The sequence below is a fragment of the Lagopus leucura genome, unplaced genomic scaffold, assembly GCF_019238085.1.
Source record: "Lagopus leucura isolate 7727_CA_CO unplaced genomic scaffold, USGS_WTPT01 Super-Scaffold_1, whole genome shotgun sequence".
Classification (NCBI taxonomy): Eukaryota; Metazoa; Chordata; class Aves; order Galliformes; family Phasianidae; genus Lagopus; species Lagopus leucura.
The window spans coordinates 32,553,124-32,579,017 of NW_024962250.1; the positions used below are offsets into that span (position 1 = coordinate 32,553,124).

Here is a 25,894-nt window from a genome sequence, read left to right on the forward strand (position 1 = left end):
CAAGCATACTGCAGCTTAGTTACTGCAGTGAAGAAAACTGTCTGATGAGGATTTTTTTGTTACACAGGCTCAGCTTGTTGTCCTGTCAGCCCAGATTGCATGGTCTGAAAACGTTGAGTCGGCCCTGAATGGTATGAGTGGAGGTGAGGACAGCAGTCCTCTCCAGTCAGTGCTAGCTAATGTTGAGGTCACACTCAATGTGCTAGCAGACTCCGTGCTGATGGAGCAGCCACCTCTTCGCAGAAGGAAACTGGAGCACTTGGTAAGTAAAAACCACCTTTCTTCTTGTGTGTTAGGAAGAGAGGCTCTGTAATAATTCAGTGAGAAAGATCAGTCTGAGGCTTGTTTTTTTTCCTCTAGGAAAATGTTTAATGCAATTTAAGCAACAAGCCCTGGTCATGTAGGTGGCTGTGGTTTGAAACTCTTGTGATTTTGCTACGTGATGGCATATTATAGACTAGGCTGCCTGTTCCAAACATAAATGTTAATGATTTCTTCTTTCCAAAGTAAAATATCTTATTAAGCTGCTATTACTATATGCTTTTGTGTCTAAGTAGAGATTGAGGGTTGGGAGCAGGAAGTAAAATCACTCTATTCCTTTGGATTTTTAAAGGATGTTATCTCACCTGTTTTGGGAGCGTTGTCTTCATAGGTTCTGGGAAGTGAAATACCTTGTTCAGCATTGTAATGGATTAACAGACTAATGGAGGACCAGAGTGCTTTGCTGAAAGCTAGAAAGTCCTTAGCCAGAGCAGTCAACATTGTTAGTTCTGTCTTTCTATCAACACTTTTTAAACAGTATAGTTGGTAGCTCATGATTTCTGAATGATGGCAGTTTACTGTGCTGATCTGAAAAGTTGTAGAATTCCTGGCTTTACTGGCAGTGACTTGTACTGCTGCAGTCTGAGGGGTTACTTCATTTTCCAGATCACTGAGTTGGTGCACCAGAGAGATGTTACGAGATCACTGTTGAGAAGCAAGGTCGACAACTCCAAGTCCTTTGAGTGGCTCAGCCAAATGCGGTTCTACTTTGACCCAAAGCAGACAGATGTGTTGCAACAGCTCTCCATTCAGATGGCAAATGCCAAATTCAACTATGGTTTTGAGTACCTTGGTGTACAGGATAAGTTAGTACAGACTCCTCTTACTGACCGCTGTTACCTGACAATGACGCAGGCCCTGGAGGCAAGACTTGGAGGATCACCGTTTGGTACGTTGGGTCTGAAGAACAGTAAAAACTTCAGAATATGAACTCTTACCCTCTGGAATGTATAGCTTTAGTCCAGGGTTTCAGAATGTTTTTAACTAAGATGTTGAAGAACAAAACAGTCTTTTGGGAGAATCTGTAACAATTTTAGGTTCCTTACTGAGTACCATTGGAGTAGGTATGCTGGCAGGTGATGTGGTTAGGCAATGGTACGTGAGACTGTCAACACTAAAACACATTTCTCTTGCTTCAAAATTAGGTCCTGCTGGTACTGGTAAAACAGAATCTGTTAAAGCTCTTGGACATCAGCTCGGCCGCTTCGTGTTGGTTTTCAACTGTGATGAGACATTTGACTTCCAGGTAAGCTGCTCAATTTAAAAGAACGTGGTCTTTGGTAACATGTGCTAAGAATCTCTTCAGAACAGCCAGCAGTGTTTACTTTTGAAATGATCATGTGTAACGTTTAACTGAGCAGGTTACCTGTAGTTGTACAGGTGCTCTATAGCAGAAAACGCCTAAAGCAAAAGTGGGGTGAAAAATTATTTGCAGGGGCAATGTTCTTCTGTTTTTGTTTGGTTTAGTTTTTTCTTCAGAGCTGGTAATTCAGTAGTAAATTGAGGGAAGGAAATAAGAAGGGCAGAAACACTAACTGGCTTTAGGAAAGTAATTTTCTTAGTAGTGCTAGTTTAATGAAGAACCAAGGAGAGTTTGAGGCTGCGTGATTACCAAATGATCCTTTGTGGCAAAGCTGTAGACTTTGCCTCAGCATGTGAAGGATGACTCAAAACTAAAAAAAATTGCCCAGATATTGTAAAATTACTAATGTTTTCAAGCTGAGAACCAGATGAAATTTCTCTGTTAACTGTAAAGCAGTCCTGTGAAGAGTTTCTGTAAATACAAATACAAACCACAGATGAGGAATCCTGGTCCTTCCTGGACTCGGAGTGCAAGTATGTTTTTTTTTGCTTGTTCATTTGTTTTTCTATACAGCTGTGTTCTTTTAGGACCAGGAGTTCATTTTGTCAGTGTTTAGCCTATAGTGGTAACCGTAAGAAGGAATGGTAAGAAGTGATAACTTAGAAAGGATTAAGAACAGGGATGGCATGTGATATTCTTGCCCCTAGCTCTCTTCCTACCTCTGACTGGTGTCAGGATCAGCAAGTGCCAGGATTAAATGGGTTATTTGCTGTTTGTGTTTCAATGAATCTTTACAGGTACTTATTTCTCCCCTTGAATTCATTTGTTCCTGTAGCATTCTCTACCAGCTAGCTCTACTGCATTACTGTGCACTTTACAAAAGAGCACCTTTAATCAATTTCCTGGCTCTTGTATTAGAAAATGAAAAGCTGATTCTTATCCATTTTGAACTACTGTGGCTTTTAGACCTCCGTCATATTCTCTTATTTTGTGGAGTCTTGCTTAGAAGGCAATTAGAATCTGTCCATCCCGTTTGCTCTTCTGAAACGCTTTGTAATTCAGTAACTGTTGTGATAAAGTACAAGAACAGTACCTAGCATTAGCAATACCAACAAGCAAAGCATCTGGCAGTGGATATACTTCCACTGTTTTGTGAATGCACCATAGGACTGTAGTAACAAAAAGCAGCAAATATCTGAAAGTCAGTTAAATTCTTTACAGCTCTTACAAAGAGTCTGACTTGTGTACAAATGCAGTTCCTCCTTGCTTTGGGTGCCCTATCTAAAGTACTGTTATCCATTCCTGTTGCCTATGCATAGGCAAGAAGGATGGTGCTACTTCAGTGAATTTTCTTGTCTGTGTGCAGGCAATGGGACGCATCTTTGTGGGACTTTGCCAAGTGGGTGCTTGGGGCTGTTTTGATGAGTTCAACCGGCTGGAGGAGCGCATGCTGTCTGCTGTTTCACAGCAAGTTCAGTGCATCCAGGAAGCCTTGCGAGAGCATTCCAACCCCAACTATGACAAGAGTATGTCCCTGTTCATTTCTGGTTGTGTTGTGTAACATCCTCAGCGTCCTTTGTGCTGTTTTGTTGCTCAGTTACATTTCTCCCAACAGTCATGAATGAAACCGCTTTCCTTCTCTTTTCAGCTGCAACACCTATTACTTGTGAGCTGCTGAACAAACAGGTCAAAGTAAGCCCTGACATGGCTATCTTCATCACCATGAATCCTGGCTATGCAGGCAGATCGAATCTGCCTGACAATTTGAAGAAGTTGTTCCGTAGCTTGGCAATGACAAAACCAGACCGTCAGCTGATTGCCCAGGTCATGCTGTACTCCCAAGGCTTCCGTACAGCTGAAGTGCTCGCCAATAAGATTGTACCGTTCTTCAAGTGAGTGTCAAGTTTTGCTCCTGTAGCTGCATTATACAGCTTATTGTTCTAATTTGTAATGTTCTGTGCAACTCACTAAGCACTGCATAGCAGTTAAACGATGGCATGTATTTTCTTGAATGTTGTGTTGGTCTCTATTGAGAATCATATTTTGTGTTTCTTGATTCTTAGGCTTTGTGATGAACAGCTGTCCTCCCAAAGTCACTACGATTTTGGCTTGAGAGCACTGAAGAGTGTGCTGGTTAGTGCAGGTAATGTGAAGAGGGAGAGGATTCAGAAGATAAAGCGGGAGAAGGAAGAGCGTGGTGAAGTTGTTGATGAAGGAGAAATTGCAGAGAACTTACCAGAACAAGAGGTAACGTGGGTGTGAACTCTTCTGTGACAAAGTTGCAGGATGCAAACTAAGCAAAGCAAACGCCCTGCGGCGTTTGGCAATTGGCAAAGTTATGTTACTCAGAGGAGGTGATAATTGATAGCTTAGAAGCACTAAGTGAAAGAGGTGCTGAACTCAGAATCCCATGAATAATAGTAAAAGATTTGTTTTTATGTGACTAATGCATTCATAATTTTTATTGCTGCTCAATTCTTCCCTAGTTATTTCCAGAAGCATATTGAGGAAGCAACTACAGTTGTATAAACTAAAAATCAACAGGAATTCATTAAGTAGTTTCAAGGCAGAGTCCTCCTTTAATGGTTGCTCTTACCAAGACCTTGCTAGTTTGGTGCCTTATCAGTGAACTTTGTAGGGAAGTGCTCCTTTTTGAGCACCCTCAGCAAAGTGAACTTAATTAAAAACCAAACTAAAACTAAAAACTTAGCCTTAACTAAAACATGATTCTCTCTGCAGATCTTGATTCAAAGTGTATGTGAAACCATGGTACCAAAACTGGTTGCAGAAGATATTCCGTTGCTGTTCAGTCTCCTTTCTGATGTATTCCCTGGAGTGCAGTATCACCGTGGGGAGATGACAGCCCTGAGAGAGGAGCTTAAGAAAGTGTGTCAGGAAATGTACCTTACCTATGGTGATGGAGAAGAAGTTGGTGGCATGTGGGTTGAAAAGGTAAACATAAAATCGAAAACATTGTGCAGTTGGAATTAATGCATGTGTAAGACTTAATATTCCTTTTTATTATGAACTTTCTCACCTTAATTGAGCAAGAAATAGAAGGTTCAAAGTACTACTGAAGTTGTTCACATGTTGTTTTTTCTGTCACAGGTTCTTCAGTTGTACCAGATTACACAGATAAATCATGGATTGATGATGGTGGGTCCCTCTGGAAGTGGAAAGAGCATGGCTTGGAGAGTACTGCTGAAAGCTCTTGAACGACTGGAGGGTGTGGAAGGTGTTGCTCATATTATTGATCCAAAAGCAATCAGCAAAGATCATCTCTATGGTACTTTGGATCCAAATACCAGGGAATGGACAGATGGCTTGTTTACGCATGTCCTGAGAAAGTGAGTCTTAAGTAGCACAAATGAAAAGTGGGAAGTAGATATGTGCCCTGTTTTTTCTTGGCCTCGTTTTGTCTTTGTTCACTGTTGTCTGTAACACTACAATAAACGTTTCTTTCAATTACAGAATCATAGACAACGTGAGAGGTGAGTTACAGAAACGTCAGTGGATTATCTTCGATGGTGATGTAGACCCTGAATGGGTTGAGAACTTGAACTCTGTTTTGGATGACAACAAACTGCTGACTCTGCCAAATGGAGAACGTCTCAGCCTTCCACCAAATGTAATGCTCCTTCTTTAATGTGACTTTATGACTTGATTTCATACAAACTTGATGCTTTTTTCTTGTGTTGTGCTGTTGCCATTCCTGTTTCCTCCATAAGCAGGGTAATATTCATCTCAGGTCTGCAGGAGTTTGGAGCTCTGGTGGAACCCAACATTTTGTGTTAGGTTTATTCTGACCCTGTGAGACTAATTCACTGCATTCTATTAAAGTTTAGGATAGAAGGCAGTAATGATGAATTTTGCTTATAGTAGTTCAGTGCTGCTGGTTCTTCAGAGGCTAAGTACAAGCTGAGTTCTAAAACAAGGTCTAGATATGGGGTTGGTAATTTTTCAGGGTTTTGGGGGGAGTTCTTTTGTTTGTTGTTGTTTTGTGTGGTGGTTGTTTTTTTTTTAACTTTAAAATCTGTTTTAAATTTGTGTTCTTCAGGTGCGTATCATGTTTGAGGTACAGGATCTGAAATATGCCACTTTGGCTACTGTGTCAAGGTGTGGTATGGTCTGGTTCAGTGAGGACGTCCTCAGTACAGACATGATATTCAATAACTTCCTGGCGAGGCTAAAAAGCATTCCTCTGGATGAAGGTGAGGAGGAAGCTCAGCGAAGGCGAAAGGGCAAAGAAGATGAAGGAGAAGAAGCAGCATCCCCAATGTTGCAGGTATCATGAGAAGCATGGTTTTACTTCAGATTTCTCTCAGCTTCTCATAGAAAAGCTGACTTTCTTGTTAAATCCTTTTTTTAAAAGAATGTTAAAATAAGAAGCATTTCCAACTTTAAACAAAATTACTTCCTGGTTGTCAAATGCAAGCCAAATGTTTTGAGTAGTGTTTATCTCTCCCCCCAACAGATACAGAGAGATGCTGCAACTATAATGCAACCATATTTCACATCCAATGGCCTTGTAACCAAAGCACTGGAACACGCTTTCAAGTTGGAGCATATTATGGATCTCACCCGTTTGCGCTGCCTTGGTTCTCTGTTCTCCATGTTGCATCAAGCTTGCCGTAACGTAGCGCAGTACAATGCCAACCATCCGGACTTCCCAATGCAGATAGATCAACTGGAGCGCTATATCCAGGTGAAGATGCTGCGCTGCTGCGTGATTTCTGTCTTTGATGTGTCAGAGTAGTAGCTTGACTTTATTTATTGTACATGAAGTTCTGTTCTATTGCTGTGTGAACAACAGCTTCTTTTGCTGCTTCCTACAGAGGTACTTGGTCTATGCAATACTCTGGTCTCTCTCTGGAGACAGCCGTCTGAAAATGAGAGCAGAGCTTGGAGAATACATTAGGAGAATTACCGCTGTTCCGCTGCCAACTGCACCCAACATTCCTATAATTGACTATGAGGTAAAACTTGTCTTATGCAAACACTGCTGCTTTGTAGTCTTGGAAGCTTGATTTAGATTTTGAAGATGAAGATGGAGAATAAAACACTAGGTAATCTTAAGTTCTGCAGTTTCTGACTTTGCAGAGAGCAGTGGTCTAAGCTGCGTGTTCCCATAATCACATCAAAGTCAATGCCACAAGATACTCTGGTTCATAAACATGCATATATTTTAAATAAGGTTGAACGACATTCCTGTTGTAAGTTCTGATGGTGTTTTCTGATGGTTGTGTTCTTAGGTGTCCATTACGGGTGAGTGGGTGCCATGGCAAACCAAGGTTCCTCAGATTGAAGTTGAGACACACAAAGTGGCAGCTCCTGATGTTGTAGTACCAACCCTAGATACAGTTCGCCATGAAGCATTGCTGTATACCTGGCTGGCAGAACACAAACCTCTGGTACTCTGTGGCCCACCAGGTTCTGGAAAGACCATGACCCTCTTCAGTGCTCTCAGAGCCCTTCCTGATATGGAGGTATGCAGGGGTGTGTGCAGTCACGTGTGTGTGAGCAGCAGCAAGCTGCTAATTTCCTTAAAGATTGAATTAGTCTTGATGTTGTACTGAAGCGATTTCCTAGCTTGAATTCAGTGGTGCTTCCATCTTAATCAGTTGTATATCAGTACAGCAAAAAATAAAAATTATGGTGTTTAAATTTATTTCTCATGATCCTCAACCCAAAAGCTAATTCCTTCATATCTAGCGTCAGTGAATGCAGGAGCATACCTCCGTTTGATAATGAAAATTTTCTGGTAATGTTTAAGAACAGCTGTCATCCTTGAGAGTATTTAGGTAGAAAACCAGTGAAGTAAAGCTGTGATGTTCTGAGTACACAGTTGGGCAGGAAGCACTGCTGCATAGTAAATGGAAAAACTTGTGGAGGGAAGCATACAGTTTACTATAGTCAGTAACCTGATGGTATATGCACTTCTGCTATGGCAAGGTGGGCTGTAGGGTACCTGTTTTCCAGGACACTGTTTAAACTGTAGTGTAGTCTCACTTAACTAATTTTCTCTTCACTATTTTAAGGTGGTTGGACTCAACTTCTCTAGTGCTACTACTCCAGAACTGCTCTTGAAAACTTTTGATCACTACTGTGAGTACAGGCGTACACCTAACGGAGTGGTGCTGGCTCCTGTGCAGTTAGGAAAGTGGCTGGTGCTGTTCTGCGATGAAATCAACTTGCCAGATATGGATAAGTATGGCACACAGAGAGTCATATCCTTCATTAGACAGGTTTGTTTTCCATTGAAGTTAACTGTATCGTAACAGTTACCTTCACAGAAACTTAGTGTTGTGCTGATTTTGGTTTCTTGTTTTGTTTTTTCCAGATGGTGGAACATGGAGGATTCTACCGTACGTCAGATCAGACGTGGGTGAAACTGGAGAGAATTCAGTTTGTTGGCGCTTGTAATCCACCAACTGATCCTGGAAGAAAACCTCTCTCACACAGGTAATACATTTGATAAACAGCTCTATGTAGCTACAGAGTAGCCAGGTCAAAATGGAGGCAATGAATATGAAATCCATTCTTCATATCCTTGTTTAGTACTATCTTTAGTACTACTAATGTGCTTACATCGTGTTCTTCACTTCTGAAGGTAACTGCTAGCTGGTTCTTATTCTGACAGTCAATGGCCTCATTGTTAAATTTGAGTCACCTGTCTAAAATGCAGAATTCTTTTTGGTCCAAATCGCTGTGATCCACCTTGATCAACTGCAGTTACTGTTGTTAATTTTTTATCAAGCAGTGTTTTAACTTGGCAGAAAAACAAGTGAAATAGTGTAGTCTGTAACTTGGCCTATCAGACTCTCAAATATGTTAATCTTTCAGATTTTTACGACACGTTCCTGTTGTTTACGTGGACTATCCTGGACCAGCTTCACTTACTCAGATCTATGGAACGTTCAATCGTGCCATGCTAAGGCTGATCCCATCACTTCGCACATACGCAGAACCTCTTACTGCTGCTATGGTAGAATTCTACACAATGTCTCAGGTAATTTCATGACTACAACCCTAAATTCTAATTAGTCTTCCTTTTTGCTAAAGCACTTTAACATGCGTTGCTTGCCTTTCACATGTATAGCCCATGTACAACTACTCAACTAATTACTTGATTTCTGATGAAAGTTTCTGAATGCGGCTAGCAAAGTAATATATGGCAACTGAAGGCCTTGTAAAAGTATTGCACAATTTTGAGATGAAGTAACTGCTATATGTATGTTATATAAGTAGAACTAATAGATGTTTGGTTTTTTAGGAGAGATTCACTCAAGACACGCAGCCACACTACATCTATTCACCTCGTGAAATGACTCGGTGGGTGAGAGGAATATTTGAAGCATTAAGGCCGCTGGAAACCTTGCCGGTTGAAGGCCTTATCAGGATTTGGGCCCATGAAGCACTACGTCTCTTCCAGGACAGGTAAGAAACATGAGATGGGAGAGAGTGAAATTTAAAAAAAAACAGTGCAAAATCTATTTTCCCCACTCGTTGCCTGCTTTCATTAGAAAGCTGAAGTGTGCTCAATGTTAAGGAGCTGGACTACTTTCCTTCACTTCAGCTTAACTCTTGTGAATAGTAGCTGCAGTGCAGAAGCACTTTGTTGGTAGCACTGCCATGTGAGGTGACTACATCCTTCCACTGCAGAGGATTGTAGCCGTGGTATTTTTTTCTTTTTCCAGACTTGTAGAAGATGAAGAGAGACGTTGGACTGATGAGAACATTGATATGGTTGCTCTGAAACACTTCCCCAACATTGACAAAGAAAAAGCTATGAGCAGACCTATCTTATACAGCAACTGGCTGTCGAAGGTAATAAGGAGTAACAAAATAATGTGGGAGCAGTTAACTGATGAAGCTCTTTTGCCTATATTTGTATTTTTGATAATTTGTATTTTCCATTGGATTAAGCTAATTTCTCAGAAGTTCTTGCTGTGATTATCTGAAATAAGTGACCACAAAGTTAATAGTAATTATTCCAGGGATGCTATCCTTACTGTGGGAGGATATACTGTAGTACATAAAAGCAGTTTTAAATGATGTTTCTGTAGAATAGGATAAAGCTTTCCAAAAGCTGCTGGCAGCTGCTGCTTATGGAATCTCCTAACATTGTAAATTTTATGGTGGACTGTTTCTCAGTCTGAACAGACAGATACTGCTGGGCAGTCCGTGGAAATATTGCTGCATCAAGTCATGAGTCATTCTAATCTGCTACCCTTTTCTGCGGCCAATAGCAAATGCTTAAGGCTGTCTGAATGGGGGAGTGAGAGAGATCAAGTCTGTCACACTACTTCCAAGTCTCTTTTGTGACTGACAGCTCAAGCTAAGCTTTTAATAGGTCCACTAGATAAAGTGTTTAAACTGTGTACCACTATCAGTGGGACTTGAAGCTGTAAACATGTCCTTGTGTATCTTAAATGAATACAGCATTCTTAGGCTTCCATTAGGGGGTTGCTTTGTAATTCTGCTTTCATCTAGTACAAAATTGATCCATGAACAAAGTAACTTTCAGCTCCTAAATTCCCTACTCTATTGATTGATTCTTCTAGGATTATATACCAGTGGATCAAGAAGAATTAAGAGACTATGTGAAAGCTAGGCTTAAAGTCTTTTATGAAGAAGAACTTGATGTACCACTTGTTCTGTTTAATGAAGTCTTGGATCATGTATTAAGAATTGACCGGTAAGTTGAAACTTCAGTTGCTGTTTGCGTATGTTGTACTAAGAGACTTTTTTCCAAAAAAAGAGCAGCCTTTATACAGGCTGAGAAAGGAGCTTGATCTCATTCTTATCCATAAATGGTCTTTTGGCTCCTAGATGGCAGGATTCTAGCTAGAGATATGCGTCTTTGGTTTTGGTGCTAACTTGAAGTTTAGGTACTGAAGAAAAAAGCTTTATTAAGTTGCTAACACTTGACCAAACCTGCTGTGTTATTTTCTTCAGAATCTTCCGTCAGCCACAGGGTCACTTGTTGCTTATTGGAGTCAGTGGAGCAGGAAAAACAACACTCTCAAGATTTGTTGCCTGGATGAACGGTTTGAGCGTCTATCAAATTAAGGTTGGCATGCTGGTTTCCTGACAAAAACAGTCAGTTGAAGCGTACTTCATGAATGCCTCTACAAAAGATTCTACTAAAAGGAAATTTATATTAATAACAAATGTTAAATCTTTCCAGGTCCACAGAAAATACACAGGTGAAGATTTTGATGAAGACCTTAGGACAGTTTTAAGACGTTCTGGCTGCAAAAATGAAAAAATAGCTTTCATAATGGATGAGTCAAATGTATTGGATTCTGGATTCCTGGAGAGGATGAACACTCTCCTAGCCAACGGAGAGGTAAGGATATTTGATGTAATCATGTTAAGCACCCTTTTACCACTATAATCTACTACAAAATTATCTTTTGAATTAGGTTCCCGGCCTGTTTGAAGGAGACGAATATGCCACCCTCATGACTCAGTGTAAGGAAGGAGCACAGAAAGAAGGTTTAATGTTAGATTCACACGAAGAACTCTACAAATGGTTCACCAGCCAAGTTATTCGCAATCTCCACGTTGTGTTCACTATGAATCCATCTTCTGAGGGCCTGAAGGACAGGGCAGCTACCTCTCCTGCCCTCTTCAACAGGTAATTGCTGTATATTCAAATGTACATTTTCCATACTATGAAAACAGTATTTTGGGGAATCCTTCACAAATGCTTTGTGTTTCAGATGTGTTTTGAACTGGTTTGGAGATTGGTCGACTGAGGCGCTGTACCAAGTTGGCAAAGAGTTCACAAGCAAAATGGATCTCGAGAAACCAAATTATATTGTGCCTGATTACATGCCAGTTGTGTATGATAAGCTGCCGCAACCGCCATCGCATAGAGAAGCTATTGTTAACAGTTGTGTGTTTGTTCATCAGACTCTTCATCAGGTATGTTTTATTATATTGCTTAACTTGTGTTGTTCTCTAGGCCTCAGAATCACACATTGTTTTCCTAAAAAGTATGGTATTTAGCTTCTGAATAGATTTAAAACCAGTGAGTGATCAACAGTTCTTTCTTTCCTAAAGGCCAACGCTCGTCTGGCAAAACGAGGAGGCAGAACCATGGCAATCACACCACGCCACTATCTGGATTTCATCAACCATTATGCCAACTTGTTCAATGAGAAACGAAGTGAATTGGAAGAGCAGCAAATGCATTTAAATGTCGGCCTTAGAAAAATCAAGGAAACAGTTGATCAGGTACATGTCTTTAAAGCTGCGCTCTTTGTGAAGGTTGGGATGATTAAATGGATCTCTGTGCTTAATCTGAATTCTCCCATCTGACAATCTAACTCAGGTGGAAGAGTTGCGGCGTGACCTAAGAATAAAGAGTCAGGAACTGGAAGTGAAGAATGCAGCAGCCAATGACAAGTTGAAAAAGATGGTTAAAGATCAGCAAGAGGCTGAGAAGAAAAAGGTAAAAATCTTTGTTACATCTCTCATAAATATTCTTGGTTATAACAAGAACCTGTAGAGTAAGTACTTGAGGAAGTTCAGCTTCTAAAAAGCAGCGTTTTGTCTGTGAAACTCCCACCTAGGTCATGAGCCAGGAGATTCAGGAACAGCTGCACAAACAGCAGGAGGTCATTGCAGACAAGCAGATGAGCGTGAAGGAAGATCTTGACAAGGTGGAGCCTGCTGTCATTGAAGCACAGAATGGTATGTCAGCACGTGAGGGGATCACGCTGTGGGATTGGATCTAAAACTGAAATCTGTGGTAATATGCTTCAGCGTGGTCCGAGTTGGTCCTGTCTAATGAAGATACGGGTACCTAACATGGAGCTGAACAGCGTTGGAGAAACTCCTACTATTTTAGCTCTGGTTCTGTGTTGTTCGTAGTACTGATGTGACATTTGGTACTCATTGTGGTTTGTGACTTAATTTCACATCAGCTTAGTTATTCAGTCTGTATATTTGTAAAGAAAGCTCATAATCAGAAAGGTTGCTGATGCCTTTTAATGGCACAGACAGTATACGAATGAATTGCATTTTCATAAAACTGGGTAAAAGAAGCATTCCTTATAACAAAGCTTCAAATAAGTCATTTTGAGACAAGAGTAAGTTGCCTGTGGGCTGTTGTCCAGTTAACTTTTGTAAAAGTTAGTCTTGTGGTATGGTAGTTTTGAGTGTTCATCTGCTACCTCAGCTTCCTTTGAAAAGTTTGAAGCATTTTTACATATCCAAGATCCTTTAGCAGATTCTGCTAACAATTATTTTTCTTCTTTCAATCAACATTCGTCATCTTTCTGACACTGGTTAGCTGTGAAGTCCATAAAGAAACAGCATCTGGTAGAGGTCCGTTCTATGGCTAATCCACCTGCAGCAGTGAAGCTAGCACTGGAGTCCATCTGCCTACTGCTGGGTGAAAGTACAACTGACTGGAAACAAATACGTTCCATCATCATGAGAGAGAACTTCATTCCAACTATTGTTAACTTCTCTGCTGAGGAAATCAGGTAAAGTGCAAGAGAGTCTTGTGTGGAAAAAAACTATTCACAAAGACATGGGAAGTCTTAATTGGACTTTCCCTCTTTGTAATTGCTTTTGTTGTATTTCTTTTGAGACTGCTTTAGTCCTGCACTTGCTACAGGGGAACAGATTTCTGCAGCAAAGATGGACTTCACAAACTGGGTCAAAACAGTTCCTGTATTTCAGGGCATAATTCCAAATCATTGTACTGCTGTCCAAAGTCTGTTACTGTTCTAAACTACTCCTCCAGCAATGACAGACCAGGATGCTCAGGCTGACTGTAGCTGCCCCTGAGCCTGAGCAGGTGGTCAGACGAGACCTCCTGAATTCCCTTGCAGCCCCAAATTATTCTGTGATGCTGTGAGCAGAGTTAAGCAGTTTGTGATGAACCAGTTAGAAGAATTCATTAAATAGCCTTTTATGACTCATAAGCTATAATTTCTGATACAGTGTCTTAAACTAATGAGAACATGTCAGCTGCCAGTCACCAAAACTGTTAGGAACTGTTCCTGGCAATTGTGAAAGGCAGACCACTCTCTGAGCACCACCGGTGTGCTGACCTTCAGTGAACTCACGTTGTCTCTAATAACTTTTCTCTTGCAGTGATGCCATCCGGGAGAAAATGAAGAAAAACTACCTGTCAAATCCAAGTTACAACTATGAAATTGTAAACAGAGCATCACTGGCCTGTGGGCCAATGGTGAAATGGGCAATTGCACAGGTAAAGTTCGTGCTGCAGGAAAGAATACAAGGCGAAGAGTGCATGAAGGTGTATAGCAGGGTCTGAAGGCTCTGAATTTGCCTGTTTCAGCTAAGGAAGCTACTTTGCTTTGAAGGCATTGGTAGAATATCCATATGAATGTTTATGGGTTCTATAGTACGATGCCAAAGATAGACTTTTTCCACCAAGAAACTTCAGATTTACGGTGAATAATAGATGATCCTTTCTCTGTTGTTTTACTGTACAAGATAATTTTTTTGAGCTTTCAGTAAGATGTGCTGCAAAATGCACCGCAGTCTTCTTACTGCAATTTCTGCTGTCTCCGTCTTGTTTCACAGTGGGGCACGTTCACAAGCAACTCTGTTGGAGTCTTTTAGAAAAAAATGAATTCTTTACTAGGAAAAATAGATGAGCTCAGTATGGGCATGAATGAATAATTAAATATTTCTGTAAAACAGTGTTGCATACTAACAAATGTGGTCTCAACCTTTTTGGACGACTTTTTGTGAGTCTGCAGAGCAATACACCTGACAGAGCAGGTATATTGCAGAAAGCAGCCTTTTTTGTGCTGGGACTTGAATTAAACTGATGCCTTAAGATTTCTGAGGCAGTCTTTAAGTTTCTGTTAGGTAGCTATTAGTTCCTCTCCAAGTGCTGCAAGTACTTCAGCTTGAAAAGTTGAAACTGATAGTGTGTACCTGAACACTGGGGTTTTTGGTGACTCATTTTAACATGGAAAGTACAAAAGGCCTATTTATTGTTAACAGCTTAACTATGCGGATATGTTGAAAAGAGTGGAACCTCTACGCAATGAACTGCAGAAGCTGGAGGATGATGCCAAAGATAACCAACAGAAAGCAAATGAAGTGGAGCAGATGATTCGTGATCTTGAGGCCAGCATTGCTCGTTACAAAGAAGAATATGCTGTACTGATTTCAGAGGCTCAAGCTATTAAGGCAGACTTGGCTGCTGTGGAAGCAAAAGTAAGACTTCATGTATTTTCCATTCTTTCACCTTTGGTAGTCAGAAATTGAAGCGTTCTTCAAAATTATGCTGAGAAAACTGAGCTGCTTCCTCTGTGAATCTGAGCTATCTGTTTAATTGCTGGGTCTCACAAAGCTTCTTAAGCTACTGAAACCTGGCTAGAGTTAGAAATATCCAGCTCCTGTTGCCAGTTAGATAACAAGAAAGTTTACATCAGGCTTAAAATAAGCTGAAACCTTTGGAAAACAGCCATGGATGTAGCATAATATTGTAACAGGACTGCATGTTTTTGCAAGAGTTCCTCAGTCAGTTTGACCTAATCACTAGCACATCACTAATCAGTACTTAACCTTCTAAGCTTTTCAAGATGAATACCAACCTAATGAATTGATGCTGGAGTGCATACACACAAATTTAATTTCATTCTGAGTGTCTGCGTTTAAATTGGAGCTTGAATCAGTGTAAGTGGTGTTCCTTAGAACTTTTAATACTGTAATTATACATTGTTTAATGAGACTGCTTTGCTTACTCCAAGGTGAACCGTAGTACAGCTCTTCTGAAGAGTCTTTCTGCTGAACGTGAAAGATGGGAGAAGACAAGTGAAACCTTCAAGAACCAGATGTCCACTATTGCAGGAGACTGCTTACTGTCAGGAGCTTTTATTGCTTATGCTGGTTACTTTGATCAGCAGATGCGTCAGAACTTGTTCACTACATGGTCTCACCATTTGCAGCAAGCAAATATCCAGGTAAAGACAACATCATAACAGTCGTAAGTCTGTTTTCTGTAACAGTTCAAAAAGCTCTAAGATTTCTAAAGAATGGGACTACTGGAGAAGTATAATTTGCAGAGCTGCATTTACTCAAAACGTCTTCAGTCTCTAGTCAAGTACTAACAGTCTGTGCTTCTTGCAGTTCCGTACAGACATTGCAAGGACAGAGTACCTTTCCAATGCAGACGAGCGACTTCGCTGGCAAGCAAGTTCTCTACCCGCAGATGACCTGTGCACTGAGAATGCCATCATGCTCAAGCGTTTTAATAGGTATTTAACTCCTATATTCAGAATTCTAGAGGTGTTCTGACAGGAGGCAGGCTTTTGTACCCATCAGAGAATTCATAGGAACTGTTTCAAAGTATCTGAATTCATAAAAGCTGCTTAGAGGTTATCTGGATCAGAACTCACATAATGAAAGTGGTTTTTTGTTAACTTAGGTATCCACTGATCATTGATCCCTCTGGGCAAGCTACAGAGTTTATCATGAATGAATACAAAGACCGTAAGATAACTCGGACTAGTTTCTTGGATGATGCTTTCAGGAAAAACTTGGAAAGTGCCTTGAGATTTGGAAACCCGCTCCTGGTTCAGGTTGGTTCCGTGATCTTGTAGAAACTGCTTGCAATTCTTAAATTCTTCGCTGTTTACTAGAAGAGCTGCAGTCTTTCTGTTAGTAAAATGCAAGTGATCTAATTTTCAAGGTATTATTTAACCAGTACAGAGTAGTACATGAAGTATTAGTGGTGAGAGAAGTGAGATAAGCAGTTATAAGAAGCCATTTCCTCTTTCTACCTTTTTAAGGTCAGATGCTTTTATTTTCAGATGATCTTTTTGTACTCTCCAGACTTGCAGCCTATTTCCTTCATCCCATATGCTGTCTCTAGTCATAGTTACTAATGGCTAATATGCCTGGCTATGCAGAATTAATCTGTTCTGAGTGGCGGGAGGAAATGTCAGTAGTGGTTGGCTTTCGCTTCTGAGATTCTGTTTCCTAGCATAGAACTGGGAAAACATGTTAGCTCACAGATGAGATCAGCAGCTATTACCTGTGTGCTTAGAATAGGGCCTATTATGCATTTAAACTGATGCACCTAAGCCATTAACAGTACTCTTCTACTTGAGGCCTTGTATAGTAGTAGCATAAAGTCTGAGCTTGTGTGGTTCAGCTACAAATGGAAATCTGAATGTGATCTCTATTCCAAACTAGCTGTAAATTGAATGCTACCCGAGCATTAGCCTTAGTTGGATCAGGAGTTTAGCTAGAGATATGTGTAAGTAACAGTTTGTGTAACGCATCTCTGCTTTTAGGATGTGGAGAGCTATGATCCAGTTCTGAATCCTGTTCTGAATCGTGAAGTCCGAAGAACTGGAGGCAGAGTTCTGATTACTTTGGGAGACCAAGATATTGATTTGTCACCATCCTTTGTTATCTTCCTCTCCACTAGAGATCCAACAGTAAGCAAAACTCAGAGCTTTCCTGGTGGTATAAATGGTGTGTCAGTGAGCTGAGAAGGTTTTTCATGTTTTCTGTGATAGGTTGAATTCCCACCCGACCTCTGCTCTCGTGTTACATTTGTGAACTTTACAGTAACTCGCAGCAGCTTACAGAGCCAGTGCCTGAATGAAGTCCTGAAAGCTGAAAGACCAGATGTTGATGAAAAGCGCTCGGACCTCCTCAAGCTTCAGGGTATGGTTACCAAAGTTAGAGCACCTTCCTCTTGCTCTCAAAGAATACAGTGGTTTAACTGCAGCTGTAGGCATACACAATGAAATACTTTTATAGTTGATGGCCTTCCTTTTTTTGTGTGGCCAGTGGCAAAATTTAATCCTTAAAAACTACCACACTTCTGCAGTATGTAACCTAATTTTTCTTCTAATTAAGGTGAATTTCAGCTGCGCTTGCGTCAGTTAGAAAAATCCCTACTGCAGGCTCTTAATGAAGTGAAGGGACGTATCCTGGATGATGACACCATCATTACTACTCTTGAGAACCTGAAGAAAGAAGCAGCAGAGGTTACTAGAAAAGTAGAAGAGACTGATATTGTCATGCAGGAAGTGGAGACTGTTTCACAGCAGTACTTACCCCTTTCTACAGCATGCAGCAGTATCTACTTCACTATGGAGTCACTGAAGCAGGTAGGATGAGCTCTTCATACCAGAAACCTCATCTAATTATTATTCAAAGCTGATTTGGGACTGCATAATTGTAATCCCAGCTGCAGTGTAACAGTTTTGTAGGCATAAGCCATTGGCTGACAGAACCAGCAGAATTCTAGAGAGGAAACCAAACTCTTTTGTGTTTCAGATACATTTCCTGTACCAGTACTCTCTCCAGTTTTTCTTGGACATCTATCACAATGTCTTATATGAGAACCCAAATCTGAAGGGAATCACAGACCATACCCATCGTCTCTCAGTTATCACAAAGGATCTCTTCCAGGTTCAGTATTTTACTGAGTAGATACATTAATAGTTTTTGGAAGGTTGGAGTTCAAGGCTCCTGATGCCACTAACTTCACTCTTTTCTGAATAGGTGGCTTTCAATAGAGTAGCACGTGGCATGCTGCATCAGGATCATATAACATTTGCTATGTTGTTGGCCCGGATTAAACTGAAAGGCACTATTGGGTAAGTGCTTTCTTCAGTTGAAAAAGGGAGGGATGTTTTGAAAACAGCATTGAGCTAAAATTTTCTGTTCCCTTAACATTAGGGAGCCTACATATGATGCAGAATTCCAGCATTTCTTGAGAGGAAAAGAGATTGTACTGAACACTGCATCTCTCCCCAAAATCAATGGTTTGACTGTAGAGCAGACAGAAGCAATGATGAGGCTGAGCTGCCTTCCTGCCTTCAGGGACCTTGTTTCTAAAGTTCAAGCTGATGAGGTAAGTGTTGGCTGGGTTGTTTCCCCGCACCCAACTATTCGGCTAAGCTTTATAGCTTTCTGATCTACAAGAGCTTCATGCTACAAGTAAGTTTTCCTAGTGTATTGTGGTCTTTGTGAAAATTAATGGATTTATTCATTTGTATACGAGCTGTGACATTGGATTTGTAAACATCAGCATTGTTCATCTTCGTGTTTGTCAGATTTTGCAGACAGAAACTGATACTATGTGTCTTTTTTACTGTATCACTATTACATGATTGTTATGAATTAGTGGGGAGTATACCTGGCCATCATTATGGTGAGCTCTTGCATTTTAATACTGGAGAAAATTTGGATAATCCTCAGCTGCTGAACGGTGTGCTCTTTTGATTGAAGGTACAACCCCAGTGTTCTAAAATTACAGCACTGTCCCACCTGTGAAACTGTATGTTCCAGAATGTCCATATCATCAATAGCTCAGTTGCCTTTGCCTGCTGTTTTTTTAATAGCAGAGCAAGTTGCCTTGCTCTGCTATTCAGAGCTGAACTCTCATTGTTACCTCTGGCAAATATTCTTCACCTAGGGTAGAATGCTGCGTGCTTTGGGCTGGGGTTTGGTACAGAGCTGCAGAATCAGGGTATGCTGAAGGCAGTCAGGTATTAGGGAATATCAGTGAAACAATTGAACGCACCTGAGACAGTATAACATAGAGAGCATAATTTGGGTTCAGGTGTGGACTTCTTGTTTTAGTACGTGAAGTTTTTATTCTGAAGATGGGTGATAGGACAGGAGCATTAAACAGGAGAAATCTTTCAAGTTGTACATCATGTTAACCAAACACTTAACTGCTTAACAAAATTTTTTAAAAATCTACAGGGGATTTTTCAAATGAAGGGCTAGTAGAGCTTGGCCTCTGTCAAGTTTAACTTTACCATAACTGTCTTTTGTTTCTTACCCTAAGTCTATAAGTAGCTGAATACTGCAGTACATTAAATTATATATTTAAAGGCTGAAATTGGAGATCTCTGTTGCATCATGAAGAGGACCTAGACCATGCAGCACACTTTTAGTGCTGTGAAACTCCATTTCTTTGCCATTTCTGTAAATACTTTGCCTTTTCTTTCGATACAGCAATTCTGTATCTGGCTGGATAGCAGTTCTCCAGAGCAGACTGTACCGTATCTTTGGACTGAGGAAAAGCCTGCAAGTAAGTTAAGTTGCACTATTGCCCACACCAGTCCTACTGTACTGACTTCAGTGTAAGTAGAACTGAGGAGATTTTAGAATAATCCTAAAATACAGCTGGAATGGGAAAATCACAAACTTAAGACTGCAGAAGAAACTTGGTCTGTTCTTAATAAAGACAAAAAAACACCACTTTTGTAGGCAGTGTTTGTAGGCAGCTGTTACTATACTTTATTCCTGCTCCCTGTTCTGTGATGTACACTTTGACTTCTAGGAAGCACAGTAGTCTAAAAAGCTCCAAGTTTGATGTATTTTCTGAGGAGAGGTCTGTTTTACTATACTGTTTTCTCCTGCAGTTGCAGCTAAGCATGAAGTCTGAATTCTTGCTGCAGTAGTTATGAGAGCTAACTTATTAAGCGTTGCTTGCATCTCTGGAAGAAACCAGTGCCCCTCAGTTACTCCCCTATCCAAAAGGTAGTGCTAGGAAGTGCTTGCCATCTGTGGTTATCCAAGGCTCATTCCTTTAGGCAATGTTGTATGCTAAGGTTTCTAAGCTTATTAGATACTGTAAGGCTGCTCCACCATTAACTGAAGCAACTTTACGTTACCTATCCTGTCCATGCTGGGTGAGTATATAATACTTTGAAGTCCTGAGGAGCAGCAGATTATTGAATTAGGGAGATAATGGGAAGAGATCTGTTGTCCCTGAAAGTTTAAAATGACATGATGGCAATTCTGGAGCATAGCTTTTGTGAACAGGTAGCGTTTCTGTAGAAGCATTTGATCAAGTGGGCTTTTAAAAGGCTTGCAGCATAAGAAATTGGGGAAGTAGTTAAAATGTCACAGAAGACAAATCAGCTGAAGTTGATACGTTTCTTCTTACTGTTAAGGTGAACACCAAGTATAAGCATTCCATTAATATGTTGCAGCAGATCTTACAGAGGGATAATTACTCTGTAAATATTTAGTATTTGGAGTGAGATAGGAAAAAGAGAACGGAGGATGGAAATAAGGTGCTGAGAGTTGAATTTCTTACCTGTCCCCCTAATTCTGTTCCCCTCTCCAGCTCCTATTGGACAGGCCATCCATCGCTTGCTTCTGATCCAGGCCTTCCGTCCAGATCGCTTATTGGCAATGGCACATACGTTTGTTTCAACAAATCTGGGAGAGTCTTTCATGTCCATTATGGAGCAGCCTTTAGATCTGACACACATTGTAGATACAGAGGTAAGTTTCCTGTTTGTGAAAGGATAAAATCCTGAGGTAATGCTCTGTGCAGCTTCATGGGAGTTCCACAGCAAGTAAAGTTGTTCACAGAACATTTCTTCCTGTACCCTTCTGCCTGTGGTATGAAGAACGGATTGTTTGCCTATTTGTTGGAAGGAAAATGAGGATAACATAATGATTTCAGCTGTCCAGAGGGAGGAAAGACTGAGCTTCATGCATTCGTGTGTTCACGCAGGGACTGCTTCATCTTATTTCAAATTATTGCACAACAGGTGAAACCCAATACTCCTGTGCTGATGTGTTCAGTGCCTGGTTATGATGCCAGTGGTCACGTTGAAGACCTTGCAGCTGAGCAGAATACACAGATTACTTCCATTGCTATTGGTAAGAACTGAATATTTTTCATTATCTAAGCATAAATAAAATTGTTAGCAGTAAGAGCTTTAGCAACTTTCTGTCTTCCAGGTTCTGCTGAAGGATTTAACCAAGCAGATAAAGCAATAAACACAGCAGTGAAATCTGGGAGGTACGTTCTATCTATTTTTCAGCTAGAATGCCACCTGAAATTTATAATAATTTATGCACAGCTGTTCAACTGAAGTACTTTCAGGAGAGGTGGGTTGTAGCTGCAGAACTGGATAGGTAGCATGTTTACAGTAATATCTGATTCTATATAATAGAAGGGTTTAAAAAATGGAAGAAAGCCTGTAGCATTAATATCAGATTCTGTTGCTCTTGTGATAGTAACCAGGATCCTTGAGCAGTGTGCTATTAATAAACACTCCTTCTGTTTCAAAACTTCATAGGTGGGTAATGCTGAAGAACGTTCACCTGGCTCCTGGCTGGCTCATGCAGCTGGAAAAGAAGTTGCACTCCCTGCAACCCCATGCTTGCTTCAGACTCTTCCTTACCATGGAGATCAATCCAAAGGTAATGCTGATCTGAACGTTGATGCTTTGATAGAGTAACTGGCTTGAAGAACCAAGAATGCTGCCCAGGGAAGGATTTCTTATGACTGCCTCTCTCCCTTAGCAAAAGGAGAACACATGCTGGCAGGATTTAGTTTTAGTAATTTAATTCTACCTGAAAACTTCATATAATTCCTTCCACTGATGACCCCGCCTTCCCAAAGAAAGGCAGGACTCACTGTGTGTGCTCAGAACGAGGTTTTGAATCTAACACTAATGCTATTGGAGGGATGTAATGTAATGAAGGCTGAAGGAGTTGGATTTGAGCTTGTTGGTCTTTTCTCTTCTAGGTGCCAGTGAATTTGTTACGTGCTGGCCGAATCTTTGTGTTTGAACCTCCTCCTGGCGTGAAGGCAAACATGCTGAGGACTTTCAGTAGCATTCCAGTATCTAGAATGTGCAAGGTAAGGCTGTGCCTTCTGTGGATGAAAGGGAAATGTCAGAATGCATTTGTTAGAATTGTACTTTAGAAATCTGACAAAACCTCAGCTTATAAAATATATGTAGAATATCTTGTTCATTCAGAAGTAAAGTAGTTGCTCCATCTGTTGATAGAACATACTCAGTTTTGGTAGCAATCTAGTACTAAATGTGCTATTTTCTAGCCTTTTAGCAAGCTTTTTCTTTATCAGTTCACTTGGGTAATAAAGCTTTTTTTCCCTCCTCCCCTACTTCCTAGTCTCCAAATGAACGTGCTCGTTTATATTTCCTGCTTGCCTGGTTCCATGCCATTATCCAAGAGCGTTTGCGCTATGCTCCACTGGGTTGGTCCAAGAAGTATGAATTTGGAGAATCTGATCTGAGATCTGCCTGTGACACAGTAGATACGTGGCTGGATGACACAGCAAAGGCAAGTAGTCTTATACCCTAGGCATAGGTATTATTTAGATTACTTAACTTCTTCAGTCTTATAGTCTCTTCTGGAAACCTTCAGCTACTTAGACGAGTAAGGCTTAAATAATCTGCTGGCAATTCAACTTAGCTTCTGAGTATGATTCCTCTAGCAGAGGAGAGGTGAGGAGGATGGTTTCCTGCTGATTGCAGTGTGTTTTTCTTACAGGGCCGCCAGAACATTTCACCTGATAAAATCCCCTGGTCTGCCTTAAAGACCCTGATGGCACAGTCTATCTACGGAGGCCGCATCGATAATGAATTTGATCAGCGTTTGTTAAACACTTTCTTGGAACGTCTGTTTACTACTCTGAGTTTTGACAGTGAATTCAAACTGGCCTGCAAAGTTGATGGACACAAAGATATTCAGATGCCAGATGGGATCAGGTATCATTTTTCCTATGCAGATTTCTGCATGCATTTCTTAAACTAAAACTTAACCCTCATCTGTATTTCTGTGCTGGTGTTCAGCACAGTAATTATTTGTCTTGGACAAATAATTATAACAAATAATAATAACCTTGCCATTCTAATAAAGGAAGGCCTTCTAACCAAAATTCTTACTTGCAGACGTGAAGAATTTGTGCAGTGGGTTGAGATGCTGCCAGATACTCAAACACCATCGTGGCTAGGCCTGCCAAATAATGCAGAAAAAGTTCTTCTCACCACACAAGGTAAAAACAGAACTTTAGCAATTACTTACGAAGATTAGAAGACCAACAGTTTAACTGAAAAGAGATGAGACACTGAAGTCCTGATGAAGAACAAAACATTAGCTTTCCCTCCTCTCTCAACAGTTGATTTAAATTCTGCAGGGTAAGGGCTTCAGCATTCCAGAAACTACCAAGAGGCTTCTGTAAATTCAAAAGCTGACTACACGTAGCCTTCCAGATGTCAAATTCCCATAGTTCTAGAAAACTTTATACTCAGCCCAAGAACCCCATGCAGCTAGAGAGTTCTGAATCTTAGTTCTAGAGCTGGGGGAGAGATAAGCCCTGATTCTTGCATGTAGTAGGATGTTTTCCTCTCAATGCCAATTCTTTTCTGACTAACAGTGTATCTTTTCTGTGTTTTAGGCATAGATATGATCAGTAAAATGCTGAAAATGCAGATGCTGGAAGATGAAGATGATCTGGCTTATGCAGAAACTGAGAAGAAGACAAGAACTGATTCTACATCAGATGGTCGCCCAGCCTGGATGAGAACACTGCATACCACAGCTTCTAACTGGCTTCACCTTATCCCACAAACTCTAAATCATCTGAAGCGAACCGTGGAAAACATTAAGGTAAGAATAAAGTTTTGTCTGATGTGAACATAGGAGCTGCACAAGTTCTGATGTATTGGAGAAAGTGTGTTGTCATTTTGAGCACCACCAATTAAGCTGTTCTGTGGGACAGCAGAAGTTGTGTTGGTGCTGATTCCAACTGCCTCAGCTATATCACGACCCATTGAGTTTCTTGAAATGCTCTTAGAAGTTGGCTCCGTGCTTTTAGGGAATTCTTTAAATCACAGGAACTGCTTCTGAAGCTTCTTTGTGATTAAGTAGCACACTGGCTGCTACTTATCATACTGCCTTTCCAGCTAGTGCACGCAGATTAACATTGAAGTTCAGTGATAGTAAAGGAATATAAGGCAGCAGCTTCTGCTGAGCGATAGCACACATTTCAGAGGGAAACTCTTGGGGTCTGGACAGTAGTTAACCTAAGCTTTAACTCCGGAGTAAGCTCCTCAGTTTAAGATGTCCATGACTGCCTAATTGCTTCAGAAAGCTTAACTGTGGGACAGCAGGTGAGAACCTTTTGTTGCTAATCAAAAGCAATCCGGAAATGATTTGAAGGAGCTGCAGCACACAGTCTGCATTTGTTGCTCAACAAGAAGTCTTCTGCTAGTTTTCCAGCAAGAACATTAAATGTTGATCTGCAACTTACTTCAAATGTTCTGATGATCAGGATCCTTTGTTCCGGTTCTTTGAGAGAGAGGTGAAAATGGGAGCTAAGCTGCTTCAGGATGTGCGTCAGGACCTTGCAGATGTGGTTCAAGTGTGTGAAGGGAAAAAGAAACAAACCAACTACCTACGTACACTCATAAATGAACTGGTGAAAGGTATGGGAATTAAAACTGGTATCTCTCTGTGCTCTGTTTGCCTCTTGTACTCTGTAAGTTAGAGGCTGTTAAGCTCAGCAGCTTAAAAAAGAAACTGCAGGGAAATCAGGATTGGCTTTACCCTTTGGGACAGGCAATCCCTTTTGAGTCGAGCATAGAAATGCAATTAGTTTAATAAGAGATTTCAAGTTGGGGTCAGTAACTTTAGGCTTTTTCAGATAGTTTACATTAGCAGCTTAATTTCTAGTGCTACTAGATTGTTTCAGTCTCTAAATGGCAATGGAACAAAGTTTTATAGCACAAAGTAACATCACTGTTCATCACATCTAGAATTTCTTCATTTTTCTAAGCTTCTCTTTCAAGCTTGTAGGTAAACTTGTATTTCTGATAATAACTGAACATCTGTTATTGAAGTAGCACTCTGACACCTGTTTTGAACAAAAACAGTGGGTAAAGCACAGTAAATCGACCAATTCTTTTTATGGAATTCAAATCTTCAAGAAAACATAAAGATCAGTTATTAGAGTATGTAGATGCTTGTAACTGAAGTTCCTTTTGAATGATTTCTGTAATTGGATGGCATTTTGAGTACTAGACCTAGAGGCTCTCTTAAATAAGTGCTTTTACTTACTAAGAAGCATTGTAATAGACATTTGTGTCCTGATCCAAGCCCTGAATGGTTATTGGAAGAGGAAGAAAAATTGATAGTGGAAAAATAGTGCACAAATCTTAGTTTTAATCACATTTTCCATAGGTATCTTGCCTCGCAGCTGGTCTCATTACACAGTGCCAGCTGGAATGACTGTGATTCAGTGGGTGTCTGACTTCAGTGAACGCATCAAACAGCTGCAGAATATTTCCCAGGCAGCTGCCTCTGGCGGAGCAAAGGAACTAAAGGTACTTTATGCTTGTATCAGCTAGAGATTGCGTCTGGATTTAGGTACATAACTGCTTTATGGAGTCTTCATATCAAGACTCCTTAGAGGTTCCTCAGGAAAAATAGCTTCAATCAGTTTTTCCTAATTGTGCTTGT

The 25,894-nt window shown here is 40.6% G+C and overlaps 1 protein-coding gene across 1 annotated transcript in view; it reads left to right on the top strand.

Annotated features, from left to right (window-relative positions):
- DYNC1H1 (dynein cytoplasmic 1 heavy chain 1) overlaps positions 1-25,894 on the top strand; it is a 42,617-nt gene that overhangs the window by 15,309 nt on the left and 1,414 nt on the right. The window contains exons 26-75 of the mRNA XM_042873514.1: positions 68-262; positions 928-1,210; positions 1,467-1,567; positions 2,991-3,150; positions 3,273-3,516; positions 3,688-3,871; positions 4,364-4,576; positions 4,733-4,971; positions 5,096-5,252; positions 5,682-5,909; positions 6,099-6,329; positions 6,460-6,600; positions 6,877-7,110; positions 7,663-7,869; positions 7,965-8,086; positions 8,468-8,633; positions 8,898-9,061; positions 9,322-9,451; positions 10,189-10,322; positions 10,583-10,697; positions 10,815-10,976; positions 11,053-11,267; positions 11,353-11,557; positions 11,696-11,869; positions 11,967-12,086; positions 12,208-12,328; positions 12,930-13,125; positions 13,742-13,859; positions 14,627-14,842; positions 15,379-15,591; positions 15,758-15,885; positions 16,056-16,209; positions 16,927-17,073; positions 17,155-17,305; positions 17,501-17,754; positions 17,924-18,058; positions 18,152-18,246; positions 18,329-18,503; positions 19,616-19,691; positions 20,736-20,896; positions 21,169-21,280; positions 21,362-21,422; positions 21,703-21,826; positions 22,155-22,268; positions 22,544-22,714; positions 22,925-23,142; positions 23,326-23,429; positions 23,832-24,043; positions 24,708-24,861; positions 25,616-25,758. Of these exons, the coding sequence (XP_042729448.1) occupies positions 68-262; positions 928-1,210; positions 1,467-1,567; positions 2,991-3,150; positions 3,273-3,516; positions 3,688-3,871; positions 4,364-4,576; positions 4,733-4,971; positions 5,096-5,252; positions 5,682-5,909; positions 6,099-6,329; positions 6,460-6,600; positions 6,877-7,110; positions 7,663-7,869; positions 7,965-8,086; positions 8,468-8,633; positions 8,898-9,061; positions 9,322-9,451; positions 10,189-10,322; positions 10,583-10,697; positions 10,815-10,976; positions 11,053-11,267; positions 11,353-11,557; positions 11,696-11,869; positions 11,967-12,086; positions 12,208-12,328; positions 12,930-13,125; positions 13,742-13,859; positions 14,627-14,842; positions 15,379-15,591; positions 15,758-15,885; positions 16,056-16,209; positions 16,927-17,073; positions 17,155-17,305; positions 17,501-17,754; positions 17,924-18,058; positions 18,152-18,246; positions 18,329-18,503; positions 19,616-19,691; positions 20,736-20,896; positions 21,169-21,280; positions 21,362-21,422; positions 21,703-21,826; positions 22,155-22,268; positions 22,544-22,714; positions 22,925-23,142; positions 23,326-23,429; positions 23,832-24,043; positions 24,708-24,861; positions 25,616-25,758 (8,277 nt within the window). The remainder of the gene's footprint in view (positions 1-67; positions 263-927; positions 1,211-1,466; positions 1,568-2,990; positions 3,151-3,272; positions 3,517-3,687; positions 3,872-4,363; positions 4,577-4,732; positions 4,972-5,095; positions 5,253-5,681; positions 5,910-6,098; positions 6,330-6,459; positions 6,601-6,876; positions 7,111-7,662; positions 7,870-7,964; positions 8,087-8,467; positions 8,634-8,897; positions 9,062-9,321; positions 9,452-10,188; positions 10,323-10,582; positions 10,698-10,814; positions 10,977-11,052; positions 11,268-11,352; positions 11,558-11,695; positions 11,870-11,966; positions 12,087-12,207; positions 12,329-12,929; positions 13,126-13,741; positions 13,860-14,626; positions 14,843-15,378; positions 15,592-15,757; positions 15,886-16,055; positions 16,210-16,926; positions 17,074-17,154; positions 17,306-17,500; positions 17,755-17,923; positions 18,059-18,151; positions 18,247-18,328; positions 18,504-19,615; positions 19,692-20,735; positions 20,897-21,168; positions 21,281-21,361; positions 21,423-21,702; positions 21,827-22,154; positions 22,269-22,543; positions 22,715-22,924; positions 23,143-23,325; positions 23,430-23,831; positions 24,044-24,707; positions 24,862-25,615; positions 25,759-25,894) is intronic.